The 21,451-nt window shown below is 40.8% G+C and overlaps 1 protein-coding gene across 1 annotated transcript in view; it reads right to left on the bottom strand.

The window, feature by feature from the left end:
• coro2ba (coronin, actin binding protein, 2Ba) overlaps positions 1-20,601 on the bottom strand; it is a 67,431-nt gene extending 46,830 nt beyond the window's left edge. The window contains exon 1 of the mRNA XM_023279271.3: positions 20,286-20,601. Coding sequence (XP_023135039.1) covers positions 20,286-20,300 — 15 coding nt within the window. The 5' untranslated portion in view covers positions 20,301-20,601. The remainder of the gene's footprint in view (positions 1-20,285) is intronic.
• Positions 20,602-21,451: the final 850 nt, after the last annotated feature.

Genomic DNA, 21,451 nt, shown 5'->3' on the forward strand with positions numbered 1-21,451 from the left:
GCGATGCATCCACCAGATGCTCGGTCCCATTGGGATCTGGGGAGGATGAAGGCCAGGTCAACACCTTGACTTCTTTGACATGTTCCTGAGCAATTTTTGTGGTGTGGCAGGATTCACTGTCCTGCTGGGGGAGGCCTCTGCTGGTACCATGGGGAGTTGCACTTGGTCTGGAACTATGTTTAGGTGGATCAAACTAACATCCACGGGAATGTCAGGATGCAAGGTTTCCCAGCAGGAACTTGCACTGTGAGAGGATTAATGCTATTCACTGAACCTAGCAGTTTAAATGCTGTGGCTGATCAGTGGAAATCAAACACAGAGCTGCAGTGTTACACTGCTGCTGACAAAACTTTATATACCAAAATATAGACTGGATGCTTTAGGATTATTAACATTTAAACTTGTTTTTCCTCATGTTTCTCCCATTTGGACAGTTACTGAATACCCTATTGGTCGGAAAAGAAGGTAAACACACATTTGATTCCTATAGTCACTCCAATTATGTTATCGGCCCCTGATCCCGTTTACTACACAAAACACTTGGATCAACCATTAGAAGCCACTACTGAAGCAAGACGCTTGGATCAACCACTAGGTGTCACTACTGAAGCAAGAAGACGACTGGCTGCATTCCAAACTGCAGATTTTTTACATTTAAGTTTGGGCTACAGCCGCTCTCACAAAGTGCATACTGTTTAATGCAGTTTGCATAGTCACAATAACGCATCTTAAACTTTGACTGTTACAGCCTTTAATGTGATGAAAAAATAGCACACCTTTAGATACTAGTGTCACATGTCACCCCCTCACCCTCCTCTTACCTTTTGTTGTCACACCTTGGCTATTTGCAACTGTTTGCCAGATCTCTTGATTCAGTTACTCGTTGTTCTTTTGTCTTTCCCTCTGTCACTAATTAGCAACCATACACAAATTAGTCACTATACTACTCCACTGACCATCCCTATAAATGTGGACCCTGCAAATCTTCTTGGTCTTCTTACCTTGACAGACTCATGCTCTGTGTTGGTAAGAATACCAGTAAACACCCCACTACAGCAAACTTCGAGAGACTAAGAGTAAAATTTCTTCAACAAATGGGAAATAAAATGTCATCTGTCACTGCACTCAGCTGGTTCAAGCTTGTTTCTACTTCTACTACTATTCCTGTTTGTTGGGATACTTTCTACCTGAGACACTGTGACTTATGTAATGTAACCGCACAGCATCACAATGAAGAGTATGCTGGCTACATACTGTAAAATTCAATTGAATGTAGCAGGACATGAATATTTTTGGCATACTGCATCTGACATACTCTGTACTGAGACATACTACAGCTATTCCTGGCACACTGTATAGAACAGTAGTATGGATGTGGAACACAGCTTCTCTTTTAGCTAAATTGACCTGTTAGTAGGATTTGATGGCTACCAGTGGTGAGGTTGCAGACAGGTTGCAACAAACTCCATCACACTGCTGTTTTCAAGAATGCTGAGGAACTTTTGGTGTCCATACTTTAATGTAAAACCACACAAAGACCCTCTCTAGAGCCAGTGTTTGGTTTCTACAAAGTGAGCTGCTGTAGAAACACAGTCAACTCCATAGAAGAGGACTCCTATGTAGATAAGCAAGGCTCATTCCACTGAGACCATAATTATGAGCACTACTTTCCATTTCTGCTGATAGGTCCTCATAAATCATGCACACTGGTCCTTTAACTCGCCACTTATGAACACTGCTAACACCTAAAGTCTGTTGGATCACTGGAATAAGTTTAGGTTTCTGCTGCATCATTTTCTTTCCCTCTGCACCACCTGGTTCCTCATCTCTTCAAATGTCAGTTGAACTCAAACAAGCCTCGCTTATAAAATGGATTGCTTCGGCCAAACTCATCTACCAAACTGCTGACACACCAGGCCTTATCTGTGGCTCAGAAGCTTTCACCATATACTGCAGCCTTTATAAGAGGCTTATGTATTTATGGTTCATGTGAACATTTCATGGGTTCATCAGTTTGTGCAGAGCAGCGACCCACCAGGACTAACCCAATAAATGTTTATGCTTCTCATGGATCTCTGTAGCTCAGATTGTATTGTGGTTATTAAAAATATGTGAAGACTGAGAGAGAAATGTGGAAATATGAGGTAAGCGAGATGGCACATGAGGAAAGAAAACCATAAAAAAACTGAAGCATCCTGTGTTCCAGAGACTAATATCTATATTTACACTATGATCAGTGCCCAGAGGCAAAGCGCAGAGCTGAATGTGACCATGATGAACTCCAGGGTGGAAGTCTGTGTTTGTGTGTTGGAGAGAGTGTGGGTGGTTGTATCATCCTCCATGGATGTACTCTCACTCGTTGCCCCATTCTCCACTCATTGCTCTCTTATGTTCACTCAGGTCTCGAGCAGATTCTGTGTAAAATACCAACAGCACACAAGAATGGATTCATTATCTGAATGTTCGCATGTGGAGTTAGAAGTGTTGTTTCCCTGTTAAACTGTAAAAACAACAAAACCTCTGTGATCTGACAATTGATAAAAAGCTGTTTTAGATTTCTTCAGTATGTTTGAAACGTACGAAAACTGTGAATTTATGCCTGTTGAAGACACAGTTAAAAATGCATAGCTGTCAATAATCATAAAATTGACATTTTTTTAAACGAAACCTGACATTTTTTGTACCACGGAAACATCCAAGAATATATTGTCACAAATGTATTTATTTGTGTATGTAAATATATTTGTCAAATTACAGACAGTTAATGTCGGTTAATGAAAAACGAAGCATTGGTTCTGCAATTTTACAGGGATTTAATAGTTAGATGAATAATATCTTGTACAATTATGCAAGTTTTCACCACAAAAATGTTGTTATGATTATCTCTTAGTGGAGGCGGACACCCTCTCTAATTTTAAGACCAGGCTTAAAACTTTCCTTTTTGACAAATCTTATAGTTAGGACTGACTGGGGGACCCTGAGGGGGTCAGCTGGAATCTTCCTCTTGGACGTCCCTTAGTTCTGCCCCTAGTTCTGCTGCTACAGGCCTAGGCTGCTGGAGGACCTCTCTGGATGCACTGAGCCCTTCTCTATCTACCATTATATTTAATATACAGTATATATACCATTATTGCATTACACTCACTCTGTTTCTCCCTGTGTCCTTTCTCCGAGTGTCCCTGATCCCAGAGCTGGATGCTTCAGATCTGTGGATGTTCTCCCACCAACTGGCCTAATCTCCATCTGTGGGATGCTGCTGCTGCTGACCTTCCTCCAGCCCACTGCTTCCAGCTGTCCATTTCCACCAATCTACTCTGCATCACCATCACTATACTTGATTTGCTCATCTAGTTACTGTTTGAATGTTACCATCAGCTATATATGTAGTATATTTATGCCAGAGCCGTACATAATAACAGTAAACTATGAATCAATTTCAATGTTAGCTTCTACTTTGTATATATCATCTATCTGATCATACATGTATCCAACTGTATGTTATATGTTCCTTGTTTCCCACCCCCCTCTTCTCCCATCCCTCCCCCTCTACTCCTCTACCCCTCTACGTCTACCCCTCTACCTCCACCTCTACCCCTTCCTCAATTCCTCTATCCCCACCTCTACCCCTCTACCTCCACCCCATCCCTCTACCCTCTACCTCTACCCCTCCACCTTTACTCCTCTACCCCTACCCCTCTACATCTACCCCTCTACCTCTCTACCTCCACCTCTACCCCTCTACGTCTACTCCTCTACCTCTACCCCTCTAACCCTCTACCTCTACCCCTCTACGTCTACCCCTCTACCCCTCTACCCCTCTACGTCTACCCCTCTACCTCTACTCCTCTACGTCTACTCCTCTACGTCTACCCCTCTACCTCTATCCCTCTACCTCTACACCTCCACCTCTATCCCTCTACCTCCACCTCTCTACCTATATCCCTCTACCTCCACCTCTCTACCCCTATTCCTCTACCCCTCTACCTCTCTACCCCATCCCTCTACCTCTACCCCATCCCTCTACCCCTCTACCCCTCTACGTCTACCCCTCTACCTCTATCCCTCTACCTCTACACCTCCACCTCTATCCCTCTACCTCTCTACCCCTATCCCTCTACCTCTACCTCCACCTTTTCTGTCCCTCTCAACCTACCCGGACAGCAGCAGATGGGTCCCCCCACATAAAGAGCTGGGTTCTGCTCAAGGTTTTTTTCCCTGCTAAAAGGGAGTTGTCCTGCCACTGTCGCCTTAGGGCTGCTCTGGGGTTCAGGCATACGGGTTCTGTAAAGCGTCTTGAGACAATTTGACTTGTAGTTGGCGCTATATAAATAAAATTGAATTGAAATTTAATTGAATTGGTGGGACACAATTAAAAGCATTTATTAAATAGAGGCTTTGTAATTAATTAATTGTGAATACTCGCATTTTTGGCTCCACCATTAGCTGGTACCTGGACTGTCCTAGGTAACGTATGGGGCGTTACCCTGGATCTCCTTTGCATAAAGTAGTTTCATTTATGCAAATGAGGCACAGGGAGCGGAGGTCCGACGCATCGCAAAACTTTCGTTAAACGTCTAAACCAGCCATCGTTGAACTGAAACCAGGACAGATTCAGCAGATTCAGATTATTTCGCACCTCAAATGCTTTCAGAAATACTTTTTACTGAACAGTTTTTGTAATGAAAGAGAAAGTTTGCGCCCGAGCCGCAATGTTGGGCCGACATTTCTGCGCTGATTCACTCTTTATCATGGCTGGAAAATAGACTTTAGGTGCATTAGCGCCACCTACTGGGCTGGAGTGTTCATCGGTGTTGCCGATGTGCCAGAAATAAGGGACCTGAAAAAGGTGCGATTAAAAGCATTACTTTTTTAACGCGTTATTTTTTCTGTTAAGAATTAACAGTAATTAACACAAACTACCAGCCCCACTATCTATCTTTCTATCTGTAGTCTATCTCTCTATCTAGCTATAGTTTATCTATCTATAGTCTGTCTATCTATCTATAGTCTATCTATCTATCGATCTATCTATCTATAGTCTGTCTATCTATCTATAGTCTATCTATCTATCGATCTATCTATCTATAGTCTATCTATCTATCTATCTGCAGTCTATCTATCTATAGTCTATCTATCTATATCTATCTATCTATCTATCTATCTATCTATATGTAGTCTATCTATCTATAGTCTAGTTATCTATAGTCTATCGTCTATCTATAGTCTATCGTCTATCTATCTATCTATCTATCTGTCTATCGTCTATCTATCTATAGTCTATCTATACTGTTGTTACTTATTTGTACTGTTCTGACTATTCTGCACTAAAGCCATCACTTTATCTCATGGTCATGTTTACACTTCACTGCTTCCTTTGTTCTTTTTTCCCTTTAATATCTTATTTTCTAAGTGTTTATTTAATGTCTACTGTTGCACGAAGAGAGAGTAACGAAATTTCGATTCTTGGTATGTCGTACATATTGAAGAATTGACAATAAAGCTGACTTTGACTTTGATATATATAGTCTATCTATCTATAGTCTATCTATCTATAGTCTAGTTATCTATCTATCTGTAGTCTATCGTCTGTCTATATATCTATCCATCTATCTATCTATAGTCTATCCATCTATCTATCTATCTATCTATCTATCTATAGTCTAGTTATCTATCTATCTATCTATCTATCTATCTATCTATCTATCTATCTATCTATCTATCTATCTTGTTGTTTACTGTGACATGTCCAAACATCTTGGATTGCAAAGGCTGATATATTTATTATTTACATAATTAATTGACAGCTGTCAACATATTACAGTTTTCATTTTTTTTTAGTTTTTATAAACAGTGTATAATGCATCATACTGTTCCTAATCACCACTCCACATGGGAGGAACAAACAAATTACCAGACATTAAGCAGCTGCATTGACAACACAACGCACCATAAATGTGAGTTGACATTGCGTGAGCTAGCATGACATGGAAACTCAGGGTTAGGGTTAGAAACATGGAAACTCAGGGTTAGGGTTAGAAACATGGAAACTCAGGGTTAGGGTTAGAAACATGGAAACTCAGGGTTAGGGTTAGAAACATGGAAGCGCAGCGCTGCTCCGGTCAGCCTGGAAATGGGCTAAAATTTCACAGGTAGATTCAATGACACTTCATCAAACCTCCAAACTGGGCAGCTACAGTTTCAGAGAGAGAACAGACCACCCTGATCCTCGCTGCAGTGGCACTGCAATACTCTGCATGGCTGACATGCACTGACCGCTGCGGCTTCATCAGGGCAGCTGTAGCGACACATAAAAGGAAAATAAGTGCATTCCTTTCAGAGAGCCTCGCTTCACTAAAAAGCACAACTTTATTTCTATTTAATTCCTGCTGTTGAGCTATTTCACTTGCTCTGTGACTGTCAAAGGGAAAAATTGGTTCCTGGGGATGGTTCCATTTTGAAATACAATGTGGGTCTTATGACCATTATTCCTGCTCATTGGGATAAATTTCTCCTCAGTAAAATTCAGAGCTCTGGAAACACGGCAACATCACCACACCAGATGAATAAAAAAAGAAATGTCACAACTGACTAGGGTGAAAACAAGCTCACATTTATGAGAGATTACCCACCATTTTAATTGGTGGAAAAAGCGAAAGGGAGCAACCAGAGATGGCAGTAATTTCTAACTGCAATGCATAAAAACACTACGAACAGAAACCAAGAACCAGGAAACTGATCTGTAAACAAACTATAATGTTTATGAAAGACAGTTTTGGTCATAATTTTACAACTTACCTTCACTTTTTCATCAAAAAAAAATAAAACCTGTCCATTCCACCTAATGTCTGTGTTTGTTGCATTGCTGGATGTCACTATAGCAATGCCAATGGGCTCTCAAATCTCAGAAATTTGGTGAATCCCAAGTTTTTGGACACTCAGAAGCCAGTTTATCAGCTCCATCCAGTCTAATACAGTACTGCCTTATTAAGCTAGAATGCTCTATTGTTTAGTTTTATTGAAGCTGTTTTGGAGAGGTGTCAAATCAACTAAATACGGTAGGTTTTCAGTTTGAGTTTATACCTACATTCACCAGGCACTTTATAAAGAACACCTGCTCATTCATGCTGTTATGCAATCATGTGGAAACGGTTCAGCACATTAAATCCTGCAGATCCAGGTCAGTGGCTTCAGTTAATGTTTATATCAAACATCAGAACGAGGGAAAAAATGTGTCCTCAGTGACGTCGACCGTGGCAGGACTGTCGGTGCCAGATGGGCTGGTTTGAGTTTTCCCTGAAACTGCTGATCTCCTGGATCTCTTTACACAACAGTCTCTCTGGTTTATTCACCATCGTAAAAAAAAAAATGTTGGGTTGGACGTTAGAAAAAACACCCTGTGGATGCATCAGTTGCTGGACTAACTGGACCAGATAGAAGGACTATGGTAACTTAGATGGATGCAGATAAAGAGTGAAATGTTGGTGTTCATCAGCCAACTTTGCAGACTTTAGGCCCCATAAAACCAATCAATTATCACTCGAATGCTAAAGCCCACCTGAGTATTGCTACCGACTGCCTGCATCCTTTATAGCCATGTCACAAAGCAACAGCCATCTCAAACTACTTTCAAGAATGCGACAATGAGTCCAACATCTCCCCAGCTCTGCTCTGAATCCAGATGTGGTGGGACCTCTGAGCATTCCGATATATATAACACTAATCCAGCTGCTGCGAGACACTGAGTCTGTTCCATTGTGCCAAAGCCAGAAACTATTTGACTGGAGAGCCTCTTCACTGTCACCAAAACTCTGTTGTCATAGACACAGGACTTTAAGGACCCTCGAAATGAGAAAGAAAGCAAGAAGGACACAGAAAAAAACAAAGGCCGATAGGTAGGCAGACATAAATATAATGAAAAGAGCTGCGGCTTGGAGGTCTAATAAGCAATGACAGCCAAAAGGACATTTATAAGAGGAGACAAGAGGTGGCCGTTCATACTAATATGCAGGCAATTAGGAGAGTGGACTGAAAAAAAGAAAAGACGACTGTGATAAATGAGTGTTGCTCAGAGAGAAAGGACAGGACACAGAGGATTTGAATCCATCGAGGACAGCGATCATCTCTGCAAACAATCTCAACAGTTAGGATTATGTTTTACAATCAGCTTCTTCATCTAAGCCAGTGGTTCTCAAATTTTTTCTGTCGGGCCCCCCTTTGGAGGACAAAAAACTGCCGTGCCCCCCCAATAACTTTGTGTGCATATATATATATATATATATATATATATATATATATATATATATATATATATATATATATATATATATATATATATATATATATAAACTGTGAAAACATGAATATGCAGGGCTGTGTTATTTTATCTGATTCAGTAAAGATCAGGGGTGTCAAACTCATTTTAGTTCAGGGCCACATTCAGCCCAATCTGATCTCCAGTGGGCCCCACCAGTAAAATCACAGCATAATAACCTATAAATAACCACAACTCCAACTTTTCCCCGTTGTTTTAGTTTAAAAAAAGTACATTCTGAAAATGTTCACATTTAATGAAGTATCTTTTTACAAAATATTATGAATCTGAAATTTCTTAAGGAAAACAAGTTCAGTTTCAACAGTAGCCTATTATGCCTCAGTTCATCATTTACACATGCATTGTAACTGCCAGGTAACAGTTTATCTACAAAAACACAAAACATTGAGTCACAGGTATCTGGAACTGAACAATCTAGTATTTTACTTCATGATCAGAACAACTTGTCAAGTTCTAGAAATTATTTTAAATTTACAGTTTTACAAATTTACAGTTAATGTTGTTGTAATTTTGATCATTTGTAAAGTCGTCCCCGCGGGCCGAAATGGACCGTCTGGTGGGCCGGATTTGGCCCGCAGGCCATATGTTTGACATTGCTGGTAAAAATAATCGGAGGAGATGAGCCGAGTACGTGACGTGATCGAGTACGCTGGTGTTCCGACTGCACATTAACGATACGTTCTCCCGTTCTCTGGAGTCTGAACGGCCAGCGCATATACCATAGATATATATAGAAGATCATTATTATTAATATTTTTTATATCTATGGCATATACAGTCTATGGGCCAGCACAATTTCAGTATTGTTGTACGCCGCGAAAAACAGGCCGACGTTAAAACAATAGTTCAGCTAATTAGTTCCGTGTTGAAGGACCTTTTCCTCCCAGTCGCCCGCGCCACCCTGACATGCCTCTGTGCCCCCCAGGGGGGCGCGCCCCACTATTTGAGAAACACTGATCTACGCAAAGAAAAAAGTCAGACGTGATGAGATAAGCAACATTTCCTTAGATGCTAAATAAATTATGACAAATCCTTAAATGAACTGAGGCTTCTCTGCAAAAGTTAACATCTCATCCTACTTATATGCAACTTCATTTTATACTGCACAAATTACAGTTTTACCACCAATCCACTCGGATACACAGTGAATGTCATGAACTTCGGGTCATTTTAGGGTGTCCAAATGCAAAAATCGCCCCAAATATCGCCCCAGTAGAAACCATAGTTGCCAAGTCCACTAATTATAAGTGACTTTGGGCTTCTTTTCCTGGTTTTCAGGCTTGTACTTGTGTATTTGGGCTTGCTTTGCTGCCTGTATGAACCCCTAATGAAACACGTTAGTTTGTCCTTTTCCAGGATTCGTCCACTCCCCCGTTTCCTGGTTACCGCCCCCATCCACTCCTATAAACAACAACGCCTGAGAAACAGACAGCGATAACGAGTGTGGAAAAGTGAGGGAAATATGGCAAAAAGTACAGTAAAGAGTGGAGAAAGAGAGCGCACTGAAAGACTGGATCCGACTTTATGTGGGAGATAACTGGAAGGCGTTCTGTCGAAGTGGAAATATGAGAACGTGCTAACCATGCAGCTTTACTACAGCGTGCTGGCACCGAAAAGCACAAAAACCTCTACACCCCGGTAGCTCAACAGGTTGAAAGGTGACCCATAAACAGCAGCCATGGGTTCGAATCCAGCCCTTCGCTGCAGGTTTTCTCCCCACTTTCCTCTCTCTCACTGGCAATAAAGAAGAGCAAGGAAAAAAATAACTAAAAAAGTCCATGAGGCTTACAGACATTGGTTTCACCACCACAAAACCAACAAATGAGCTAAAGATAGCATTTACACAGCCCGTCAGAAATCAGCTATTCAAGGATTTTTTATACTGCATTGTCTTACAGTGTGTAAAGTCATGGAAAAATTTGGTTTCCACGAGAAGTTCATCAATAGCATCAGAACATTATATACATCCCCTATGGCCCGAATCAAAGTAAATGGAGGTCTCTCCAGAACAATACACCTGCAGCGCGGCTGTCGCTAGGGCTGTCCAGCCAGCCCATTGCTCTTTAATCTATTTATTGAGCCACTTACTCCAGCCATTAGGCAAGACCTAGATTTAGAAGGTATCGTAATAAAAGAGACAGAGTATAAAATATGTATTTATGCAGACGACGTTTTAGTCAGTCTTAAGAACCCAGAGTCTGGAGTTCCCAGGTTAAGGGATTTGTTGCAGACGTATGGAGCCTTGTCAGGCTATACTCTTAATATTGATAAGACACAAGCTCTGGTGTTGAACTTTACCCCATCACCAGATCTCAAAAATAAGTATAAATTTAACTGGGATTCTGCTTCTATTAAATATTTAGGCATGACGTTAACAAAGGACAGATCTCAGCTATATTCTGAAAACTACATGCATATTAATAGACACATAAAAGAGGACCTGGACAGATGGGTCCCTCTGCCCATGGATCTTGGTTACAGAATAATGGCGATAAAAACAAATATCTTGCCCAGACTACTTTACCTGTTTCAGTCTTTACCCATTCATATTCCAGACAATCAGTTTAGAGAATGGGACAAGGTGATTTCTCAGTTCATCTGGAACTGCAAAGCCCCTAGAGTGAAATACAAAACTCTGCAGTTGCTGAAACACGGTGGAGGGATGGGCTTACCGAACCTCAAAGACCATTATTTAGCAGCACAGATAAGGCCACTCATGCTCTGGTGTAACCGAGAATATGTTTCAAAACGGAAAGCCATGGAGCTGTCACTGTTAGATAGGCCTCTACAGAGCCTGCTTGGATGTCCATTGACTGCTAAACAATATGATATCCAGAGCCAGTGGGTTAGGTCTTCTATAGATACCTGGTTCAATATAGTAAAACAACTTAACATTCAGAAAGAAACTGGAATCTTAACATGGCCAATATATGACCCAGACTTTAAAGCTGCTGGGGATGGAGGAGGGTTCATTCAGTGGGAGAGACAAGGTGTCATAGCACTGTGCCTAGTGGTCAATAACAGGGAACTTTTAGATTTTAAAACCACGTCGGACAGATTTGGTTTTACTTGACAGGATTTTTACAGATACCTCCAACTCCATCTTTATTTTGATAAAAATGTTAAAGGACTCTTACCAAAAAATCTATCGGGTGTAACACAACTTTTCATCAGGGCCTATGTTAGAAGAATTATACTTACGTTCATTGTGGTTATCATTGAATGACTGTAAAGGTATCTCTATGCATATGTAAGCACTTCTTGTTGAGAAGTACATGTACATTTTAACTGTAATCTGTATGTACTCACAGTAGAAACATGAGAACAGGGTTAACGTGTTCCATATGATAAGATAATGTAAGTGACACTATTCTCTGTTAATATATCTTATGCTAACGCATGATGCCGCCCCATGTTACATGACTGGTTGAAACTAAATAAAAGACGCAGAGGAGATACAGACTCTTCGGAGAAGGAAGGCTGCAGCAGCAGTGCATACAGTCTCTGTCTCCCCTTGCCGCAAGTAAAAGATCTGAGCTCGTGAGTACTGTCTTTCCTTCCTGTGCTGTGTGTTTACTTTTTGGGTTTAAACCCAACAGCCTACAATACAAAACTGTCCAGAAAGATTATTGAAGAGTTATGCAGGTACATAAAGGAATTAAGAGGCCACTCAACAAACTACATAAAGACAAAATGGGAAAAAGAACTGGGGATTGTAATTGCCCCTGAAAAATGGACAAACATAATTAACACACAACTCACAACTACTGCCTCACATACATGGAGGGATTTCTCATGGAAAAACTGCATTAGATATTTTATAACTCCAAAACAAAAGGCCAAACAGACTGGGCACAACCCAAATGCAGGAGAGGATGCAGCCATTGTGAAGCAGATCATACACACATATTCTGGGGATACTCTATTCTTAAACCCTTCAGGGACAGTGTTCATGGTGCCGTCAGAAAAATCCTGTCTTACGATACTGAATTCACTTGCATGTCATTTTATTTGGGGATATGGACACAAGCTTACCTAAAGGTGTCCAGTATCTCCTAAAAATCTTCATGGTAGTGAGTAAAAAGACCATAACAAGGCGATGGCTCTGTGGGGAACCTCCTACTATTGACCAATGGGCAGGAATAATCACAAACATCCAGTGTATGGAACGCATGACTTTCAGTTTAAGACTCCAAAAGGATAAATACGATGCTCTCTGGGAAAAATGAGACACGTACCTCACAACAAGAGGTGATAACCCACTTTGTTTCTGATATATGATTTGTAAAAACAATATTATTATCTTATGGACTCCAGTACTGTGCTTCAATCCTCTGTACCATTGCTGCTTGCGACACTGTTACATATTTGTTCATGTATGTATTTGTATCTTGTTTAGCTACTGTCTGTAAAAAATGTTCCTTGAAAAAATAAAGTTTAAAAAAAACAAACAAACCTGAAACATTCTCTTCTGATGCACTTATTGCTCTGTCCCAAGGCACAAACAGGACGCACATCCTATGTCCTGATTATATACACACACACACACACACACACACACACACACACACACACACACACACACACACACACACACGCATACACACACACACACACACACACACACACACACACACACACACACACACACACACACACACCACACACACACACACACACACACCACACACACAGCAAGGAAGCTTTCGGACAGGCAATGAGCTCATGAGATCTGAATGTCTTCCTGTGGTGAATGCTTTTCTGTGGCTTTCTCACAACTATTCCCCTTTTTCCTCGTTTTTCTCACACTTTTTTGTTTGCTCGTCCTCTTCACACGTACAACTTGCTCTCCATGTGTTAATTCTTCATCTGCTCCATTTAGAGGGAATTTGAAGAAACAAAAAGAGCTTATTTTTGGATTTAGTATTCTGAATCTGTTGTGTATGATTCCTGCTTGAGGAATAGCAGGTTTGAGTTGCCAGGTTGGTGGTGTACCGTGCCAGGCTGTTTGTGAGAGAGCGTGCGGGTAAACATGAAGCTTGACAAATAGCCAGCGGTCTAAATCAGACTCAGTTAAGATTTATGGTAGGCGAGGTACCGAGTAAAGAATCTAGACCAGGGGTGTCCAACATGCATATTTAGTTTTTTTGTCAAATTTTTTGTTTTGTTTCGTGTCGTTTGTCTCTTTTTTGTTGTTTTACGTCTCATTTTTGTAATAGTTTGTCTTGTTTTTGCATTTTTTTTGTCATTTGATCCTCCAGTAAATCCTCCATGGTTCAGTTCCAGATGACTAAATGTTGTGTTTCTTTGTAGACACTGTGATCTGGAAGTTGTAATGTGGAAATGATAAACTGAGGCTGAATGTTGATGAAATTGAACTTATTTTTCTTTATAAATGTCAGGTTCTTCATGATGTTTTGTAAAAAGAAAATTCCTTAAATGTGAACATTTTAGCACTAAACCAAAGGAACCATGAGGAGTTGTGGTTATTTCTAGGTTATTCTGCTGTGGTTTTACTGGTCCGGTCCACTGGAGATCAGACTGGACTGAATGTGGAACCTGGACTAAGATGAGTTTGACACCCCTGCTTTAGACAATTTGAGTGTGGATATGATTGGACTTTTTACTTTTTTGGATTTTGGACATGTAAAATTGCTCTAAAACCATATCGATTGAGAAAATGATGGCAAGCTATCATATCTTGAACCAAATCTTGTTGCTTTTGTTTAATGCTATGAGAGTTTTAACGGCCTTCCAGTTAACAGCAGAAGCGGTACAATAAACACTCTGAAAATGGATTTCAGGCATCTTTCCAACCACGTGTGTGCCTGACATCAGAGCAGCGTGGGCTTCCCTCATAATTGGGGTGTTTGCAGATATATAATTGCAAACACACCCAACACAGCTGCAATGCTACTTTGAATTATATAGGATTCACGTCAGTAGGTTACACGTAAAGCTTTGCAGAGAGCAGCACGTATTTATGTGTGTGTGTGTGTGTGTGTGTGTGTGTGTGTGTGTGTGTGTGTGTGTGTGTGTGTGTGTGTGTGTGTGTGTCCTCTGGGAACAGACAATCATTTATCACCACATGGCTCCCTTTAGTGGTAGCTGGGGAGCGTTTTTGCTGGTGTCTGAAGGAACAAAAAGGGGACTCCAAAAGGCCACTCCTCCCCTCCCTGTCTTGGTCGTCCCCCCCCCCCCCCCCCCCCCCCCCCCCCCCAGCGTCCCTCTGTCCTCCCTCCCTCCCCCTCACCAGCCGGGTGACTGCTTCTTCCTTCTATCCCACCACAAACAACTGGACCATTTAAGTTGCAGCTTTCTAATCAGGGGGTATTCAACACAACAGCCCAAATAGTCTGTACAGCTGTCGCAATGCCAGCAAATGCGCTTCATGGCACATTTGGATCGTTCAGAAATAGCTTCAATATGAAACAGAATTCAGCCTTTCTGAGGTTTTACTGGCCAGAGTTTCTGGCTGGAGGTCATTTGGCAAACTGAGCTCTGGGTGACCTCAGTCTTCTGGAGAGATCAGCTTCTTTCACTGATAAATCCCATCGAGGCCATTATGCTTCTCCCTCGAGCCCCGTGGACTCAGAGCAAAACTAAAGCTGACAGGAAGGTAACTCTGGGCAACAATCAATACGACACCAAGTCTCTGTTGCCCCCTGTGTGGTTGGAGGACACTGAAGAGGTCTTTTTATGACCAAACCGGAGGCTGAGTAGTTTTACTGTATGGGTTTTTGAGCTGCAGGGTTTTATCTGGTGACTTTGTGATAGAAGTGAGCAGCCTGCAGTACAGAGCAAACATATTTGAAATGTTTAAGGCAGGAATTTTAAAAATCATCATAGTCCAGGTTCCACATTCATCCCAGTCTGATCTCCAGGTAACCAGACCAGTAAAACCACAGCAGAATAACCGATATATAACCACAACTCCACATTTTTCATCATAAAATAAAATACTAGATTAGCTCAACAACGTTCATCATGTCTTCTTGTTGATATTTTAGTTTTTGATTCTTTTGTTCAGACATCAGGTGAATAGATACATGCTAATAACCTTCTTGACAGTTTCGGCGAACACTTTCACCTTCATCAGAAGCGTCTCACTGACAGCGTGATGTGTCAGCCGGCAGACTTTGACAGCCGGCATTTGCAGCACGCCCAGTAGAGCCGCCAGATTCGTTATTGTTATTTGTCAGTAATACAGTGAAAATGAGAGGAAATGTGAATATTTACTTTGCAAGTCGATTTCGGTGTGCGCCCCTAAATTTTCTGCTTGTACTCCTAAAATTTTAAGTTAGGGGCCACTCTACTCCTAGGGAAAAAGTTAGTCTGGAGCCCTGAAACTTAAAAATGTTTAGAAATAGGATATGGCTTAAATGGAGACTGCAGTGACTTTTCTCTTTTCCCAAAGGACAACACTTTAAACATATTGCCGTTTGAAAAACCCAAATAACCAAAAAACAACTCTTAACCCTGAAATTTAGAGGTTTGCCTTCCCCATAATGTGACACTGAGCAGGTTTTGTTGATATATTTTCAAACCAATGAAACTTAAAAACATTTAGAAATAGGATATGTTTTGCCATATGTGTTAGAAAATATAAAAAATATAAAATACTTGAGTCTGCTGCTCCTACGTGCTGTATGTTTTCTCAATCCCGACAGTTCATACATGAAGGTTACTGTGACTGATGCTTTCAGCTACAATAAAAATAACACTACGTTGTGTTCTTTTGTGATGCCGTAATGCTTGAGTGTGAATTAGCCACCTCTGAGCATGTTGGGGATCAGGAGTATCTGGTAAAAATATATCAAGGTCAGGGTCTGAATGTTTGGAAACTCTGGTCTAGAAGGTTAAAAAACAAACTATTCACTTTCAAAAGTGCACTACACCACAGTAACCGATGTGTAAACAAATGGTAGCTTTTAGAGGTAAAACACGCCTCAAGAAAAGTCTGACCTTTAAACAAAACAGGTCAAACATTGCTGTTGACCTTCAGAATGCTAAAATCCAATAAGTCCGAAGAGAATAAACATTTTGTGGGTTTGTGGAGAAACATGAATACAAATGAGTTGAGGGAAAGGATTGCATAATTATCTTCCTTTCTCTCCTTTTTCAGTCTCTATGTGGCACTTTTAAACAAACCAAGGCAATAATGCTGGATAAAAGAACAGACGCTGAACTCCAGTAAGTGTTTGGAAACTCCTAATCAAGGCACTATGGCAGCATTTAGTAGAGATTCAAGACCTTTATTTATCACAAATACTACATAATATAAATGTATTATTGTATATAGTTACAAACAGCAGATTAATTCTGCTCACAAACCTACAGTATAAAAATATCGTGAAGCTATTTAGGGATGCAGTATTCTCAGGTAGTTTCTAAGTCATACTATGATTTTTAATTTGAGGTATTACCATGTTTGGGAACGATATATGGGATAAACCTCTAGTAGTAGACTGAAGAGTCGGTCTTAAAAAGCTAAAGAGCTTCCGGTCCCGTCTCACAGAGGCCATGTTTGAAAGCCATGGATTTAAACTTCCAATGACCTATTTTCTCGGTCAGCATTTTTTTGAGAATGGCAGCTTCTCTCTGACTGTCAGCTGATCTGTTTATCTCAGCAGGAAACCGAGACTTTTCTCTGATATTTACAGTTTATATCCATTTCATTCAAGACGGAAATCTCTGAGCATATAATTTCTGGAAAAAATAACCTTGAATATACTTCAGTGCTGCCACGAACGATTGTTTTCATAGTAGATTGAAATGTAGACTTTTCTCTAGATTAATTGTTCGTAATTTGGTCTTTAAAATGTCTGAAAGAGTTTCCCAAAACTCAAGACGACGTTCATAAATGTCTTGTTTTGTCCACGACCAAAAGACACTCAGTCTCCTGTCACAGAGGAGGACAGAAATCAGAATATATTTACATTTAGGAACCTGGAATCAGACAATTTTGAACTTTTTTTCCTAAACAACTTATTCAAACCGATTATCAAAACAGTTGTAGATGAACACATACCAGCTAAAGGAATAATTTACTAAACGTTGCAGCTCTAATTTACTGGTTTAGACACGAAAAATAACCCAAATATGCTAACTAGCTACAGTATCCTGATAAATATGGATATTTTTTGTCTGACGTCCACAAGTGTTGCCATTCTAATGCTTTTCTATCATAAAATTACGTAAGCTTCCCTCGGGATTAATAAAGTATCTATCTATCTATCTATCTATCTATCTATCTATCTATCTATCTATCTATCTATCTATAGTCTATCTATCTCTCTATCTAAAATATACAAACACATGCTGACGTTTAATTGATTCTTTCCTCCTACTTAATGTTGATGCAAAATGTTTTACAGCAAAAACGCAGTTAATAAATTAAGAGCAGAGAAAGTTGACATCCCAGGTTGAGTGGCAGCAACTCACTAATGCAGGGGTGTCCAACATGTGGCCCACGGGCCAAAAGCGGTCCTCCAGAGGGTCCAATCCGGCCCTCAAAGTGTAAAAATTCCAGAAAAGACATTAACTGCAGATTGTAAATTAGTAAAACTATAAATTTAAAATCATTTCTAGACCATGACAAGTTGTTTTGATCATAAAGTAAAATACTAGATTGTTCATCGATCTTTTGTCATTTTGATAATAAAGTAAATCCACTCTGGTTCAGTTTCAGATGACTAAATGTTGTGTTCCTTTGTAGACACTCTGTGATCTGGAAGTTGTAATGTGGAAATGATAAACTGAGGCTGAATGTTGGTGAAACTGAATTTATTTTTCTTCAAAAATTTCAGTTTCTTCATGATGTTTTGCAAAAAGATAATTCCTTAAATGTGAACATTTTAGCACTAAACTAAAGGAACCATCAGGAGTTGTGGTTATTTCTAGGTTATTCTCCTGTGGTTTTACTGGTCCGGTCCACTGGAGATCAGACTGGACTGAATATGGAACCTGAACTAAGATGAATTTGACTCTCCTGCACCAATGTGTATAATTCAGTGCCATTTGTTTGACCAACTGAATGTAGATGATGGTGGGTAAATGTGTGTCCTCATTATAAATCATTGTAAATCTCTTCTGTCGTGACATGAGGTCAGGCCAGATGATGTATATCTTGGGTCTGATACTGAGTGGACACTGCAGGGTCTTGCTGTCCTGAATATTGTCAGTCTGTATCTGCTGCTGAGGGAAGAAAGGCTGTTTAGCCCCGTCAGCATAGAAGCTCTTGTCCTGCATCCCTCCCAAGGTGACTTCTGTGCTGTTGGCAGGCAGAGCCATGAAAACAGCTCCCCAGACTCCCTCTCTGCTTCTCCCACACACCCGTCATCTCTCAGATACCACTGTGCTTTCAAATCTTTTTTTCCCTTCCTCTTACAAAGATGTCAAAGCATGTTTTTCTCTTTCTTTTATTTTCTCACTCCTTCCTCCTCAGCTAATTACCATAATTGCAGGTAGGAAAATGCAAGCAAAGACTAAAAAGAAAGGCTCGAATGCATTAAAATTCCCTTCCATACCTCTGGCCTCGTCTACAGTCAGGTTGGGGCCGCGGCTCGGTACCAACACATGAGCACCTGACCTTTTCCTCTTCCAGTTCTCACAGTGGAGAGCCTCCACCAATGCAGCAGCACACACACCTCCTACACAATCTCTCACACACACATGCAGGAAAACTGTACTTGGAAAGCTGTTGTCTGTGAATGTGTGTGGTGTCAGAAGATACAAACTTCCCCGCTTTCTATAAACAGAACTTTGAGTGGAAGCTGCAGGTGTGCCACCATAAGTGTGAGTAAATAGGCCATTGTCCCGTGGCGACAGTAGGTCATCTATTTTGGTCCAGGTTAATTCTCTACGTGGGAGTAGGTGTGCTAATTTCCTCTTTCTATGTCTGTCTTCCGGTCTCTCTCTCTCTCTGTTAATTGATTAAGAGGATTCAACTGGCTGCTGCACAGACGGCGACCACCAACACACACTGAGGCACATTAAACACTCACCCTGCTGTAAGATCAGCTGGAGACTGCTAATACAGGCACACATAAGCTATTTTCACTTAAATGGAGACTACAGTGACTTTTCCCTATCCCCAAAGGACAAACCTTAACTTTAACCCCAACACTTGCCCTTACATTCACCAAAAAACAACTCTTAACCCTTAAAGTTGGAGGTTTGCCTTCCCTACCTATTTTACAAGTACTCATTAGACAGAGGCTTTTGTCCACAGTGTTGTACAAATGAAGTATAATCAAAGCTACAGTAGATCAGAGGGAAGTCACAGTTTCACCACAAAAACTAGAAACAACCCAAGTTATGCTTTCATGTCCAGAGCTTCTAAGTTCACTGTACGCCCGTGTTTCCATGTGGCAGAGAGGACCTTTATGTTAACTGCTATTAGAAATCACTTTTCGCCAAAGCCACAGTGCTTTAGGATGGAAGTTTTACTCCTGCAGCTGCTAGCAAGCAACCTGATTATTACTTCTCACACACTTAATAAAAGAAATGAACCCAACCAGCACTACTGTCACCAGTCTAACATGTAAGATAACTGACAGGCATTACAGCACCTGATTTGTCTTTAAATGATGTTTAACTGCTTCTTTTTGGGTGAAGTTTGAAACACGCAGATAAAAAAGGACTTTGTGAAGTCCAGGATGAACTGCTGCCAGCTGGAAACACACTGCAGTTTTGAGAATGCAACTGATTTTTGTCTCATCATCACCAGACTGCATTACTAAAGACAGGACAATCATGGAAACACACAGTCTCCTAAAAACGGGCTCTGCACAGGAACTCCAACACTCCTCACAAACTCATCCTCCCTCAGGCACTGACATTAAACACACACATGAGAATAAAGCTTTAAATAACCTCGACATGGCCCTCCTAAAAGCAGAATCACTGCTGACACCCTGGAAGTAGTTTTCCATCTTAAAGCAGGTCTTACCTTTGTGACAGTCATGCAGAATCAGTGGGTGAGGAGCAGGCCGGCGTCCCCTTCCAGCACAGAGCAATGCCGCAGGAGTGGCAAAGTGATGAGGAGGAGAGGAGGGCAGCTCTGCTGCATATGCAGAGAGAGAGAGAGAGAGAGAAAAGAGGAGGGGAAAGGCAGGTTAGAGTCTGGCTGATTGCTGCTGCAGTGAAGTAACGGCTGGCAGTCGGTCGGTGGGTTTCTACAACAAGGAAAAGCTTCCCGCTAGGATACACCCTCCCTCCTCCCACACAGACACAGAGGATGATGCACTGAAACACCGGCTGTCCTACTCTCTCTCTCCGTCTCTATGATTAGAGGACGGCTAATACAGCTTATTGATGAGCAGCAGACTGCAGGAGGAAGCAGCGCTGCCTGGCTGGGACAGCAGAGGACTGCAGGAACACAGGGAGGAGGGAGGTGGACGCTGTGTCGCAGTCTGCTACTCAGGCTGGAAGCTAGCTGCACGTCATCTGGTGTGTTTGAATGTGAGTCTGTGGAGGTGAGCGGCAGGCATTAACCAGGAGAGCAATTTAGAGTTCAAACTACACAAACTCTAGGAATGTCCAGATGATAAAAAGATCAAGACACGTAGTCAAGGTCAAAGTTGTAGAGCTGTACTCAAGAAGACACGCTTTTATTTGCTGAACTCGCAGCTAAATCCGACATGTAACCTTCAACCTAACTTTTTACTTTGACCTCAGTAGAATTTTAACATTAATTCTGAACAGCTACGAGGTTGTGATCACACCGCATTACTATTTTACCTCATTGCATTGTTTAAATTAAGGAAAGTGGAATTACAAACAACCTAAATCACCTCTTATCGTGCATATAGGTCTGAGTATTGCATACTTTTGCAATACTCAGACCTTAAAATTCAATATTAATGCAAAACAACCTTCAGCAGAACAAAACTATAGGATTGTACACATATTATATTAATATTTTACTTAATTCTGTAGTTTAAATGAAGGAAATTAGAATAAAAAAACTAACAGATATAATGTCTGGGAGGAACTACTGATCATCAGTTTGATTTTATTTTGCAGTATTTACTGATTTAAGCCTTTGGAAAGATTTCCAATTGATTAAATTCCAATCACAACTTCAAACAAAGTAATTAGTAAATTGTAAAGGGT

Source organism: Amphiprion ocellaris, chromosome 1 (genome assembly GCF_022539595.1).
Source record: "Amphiprion ocellaris isolate individual 3 ecotype Okinawa chromosome 1, ASM2253959v1, whole genome shotgun sequence".
Lineage (NCBI taxonomy): Eukaryota > Metazoa > Chordata > Actinopteri > Pomacentridae > Amphiprion > Amphiprion ocellaris.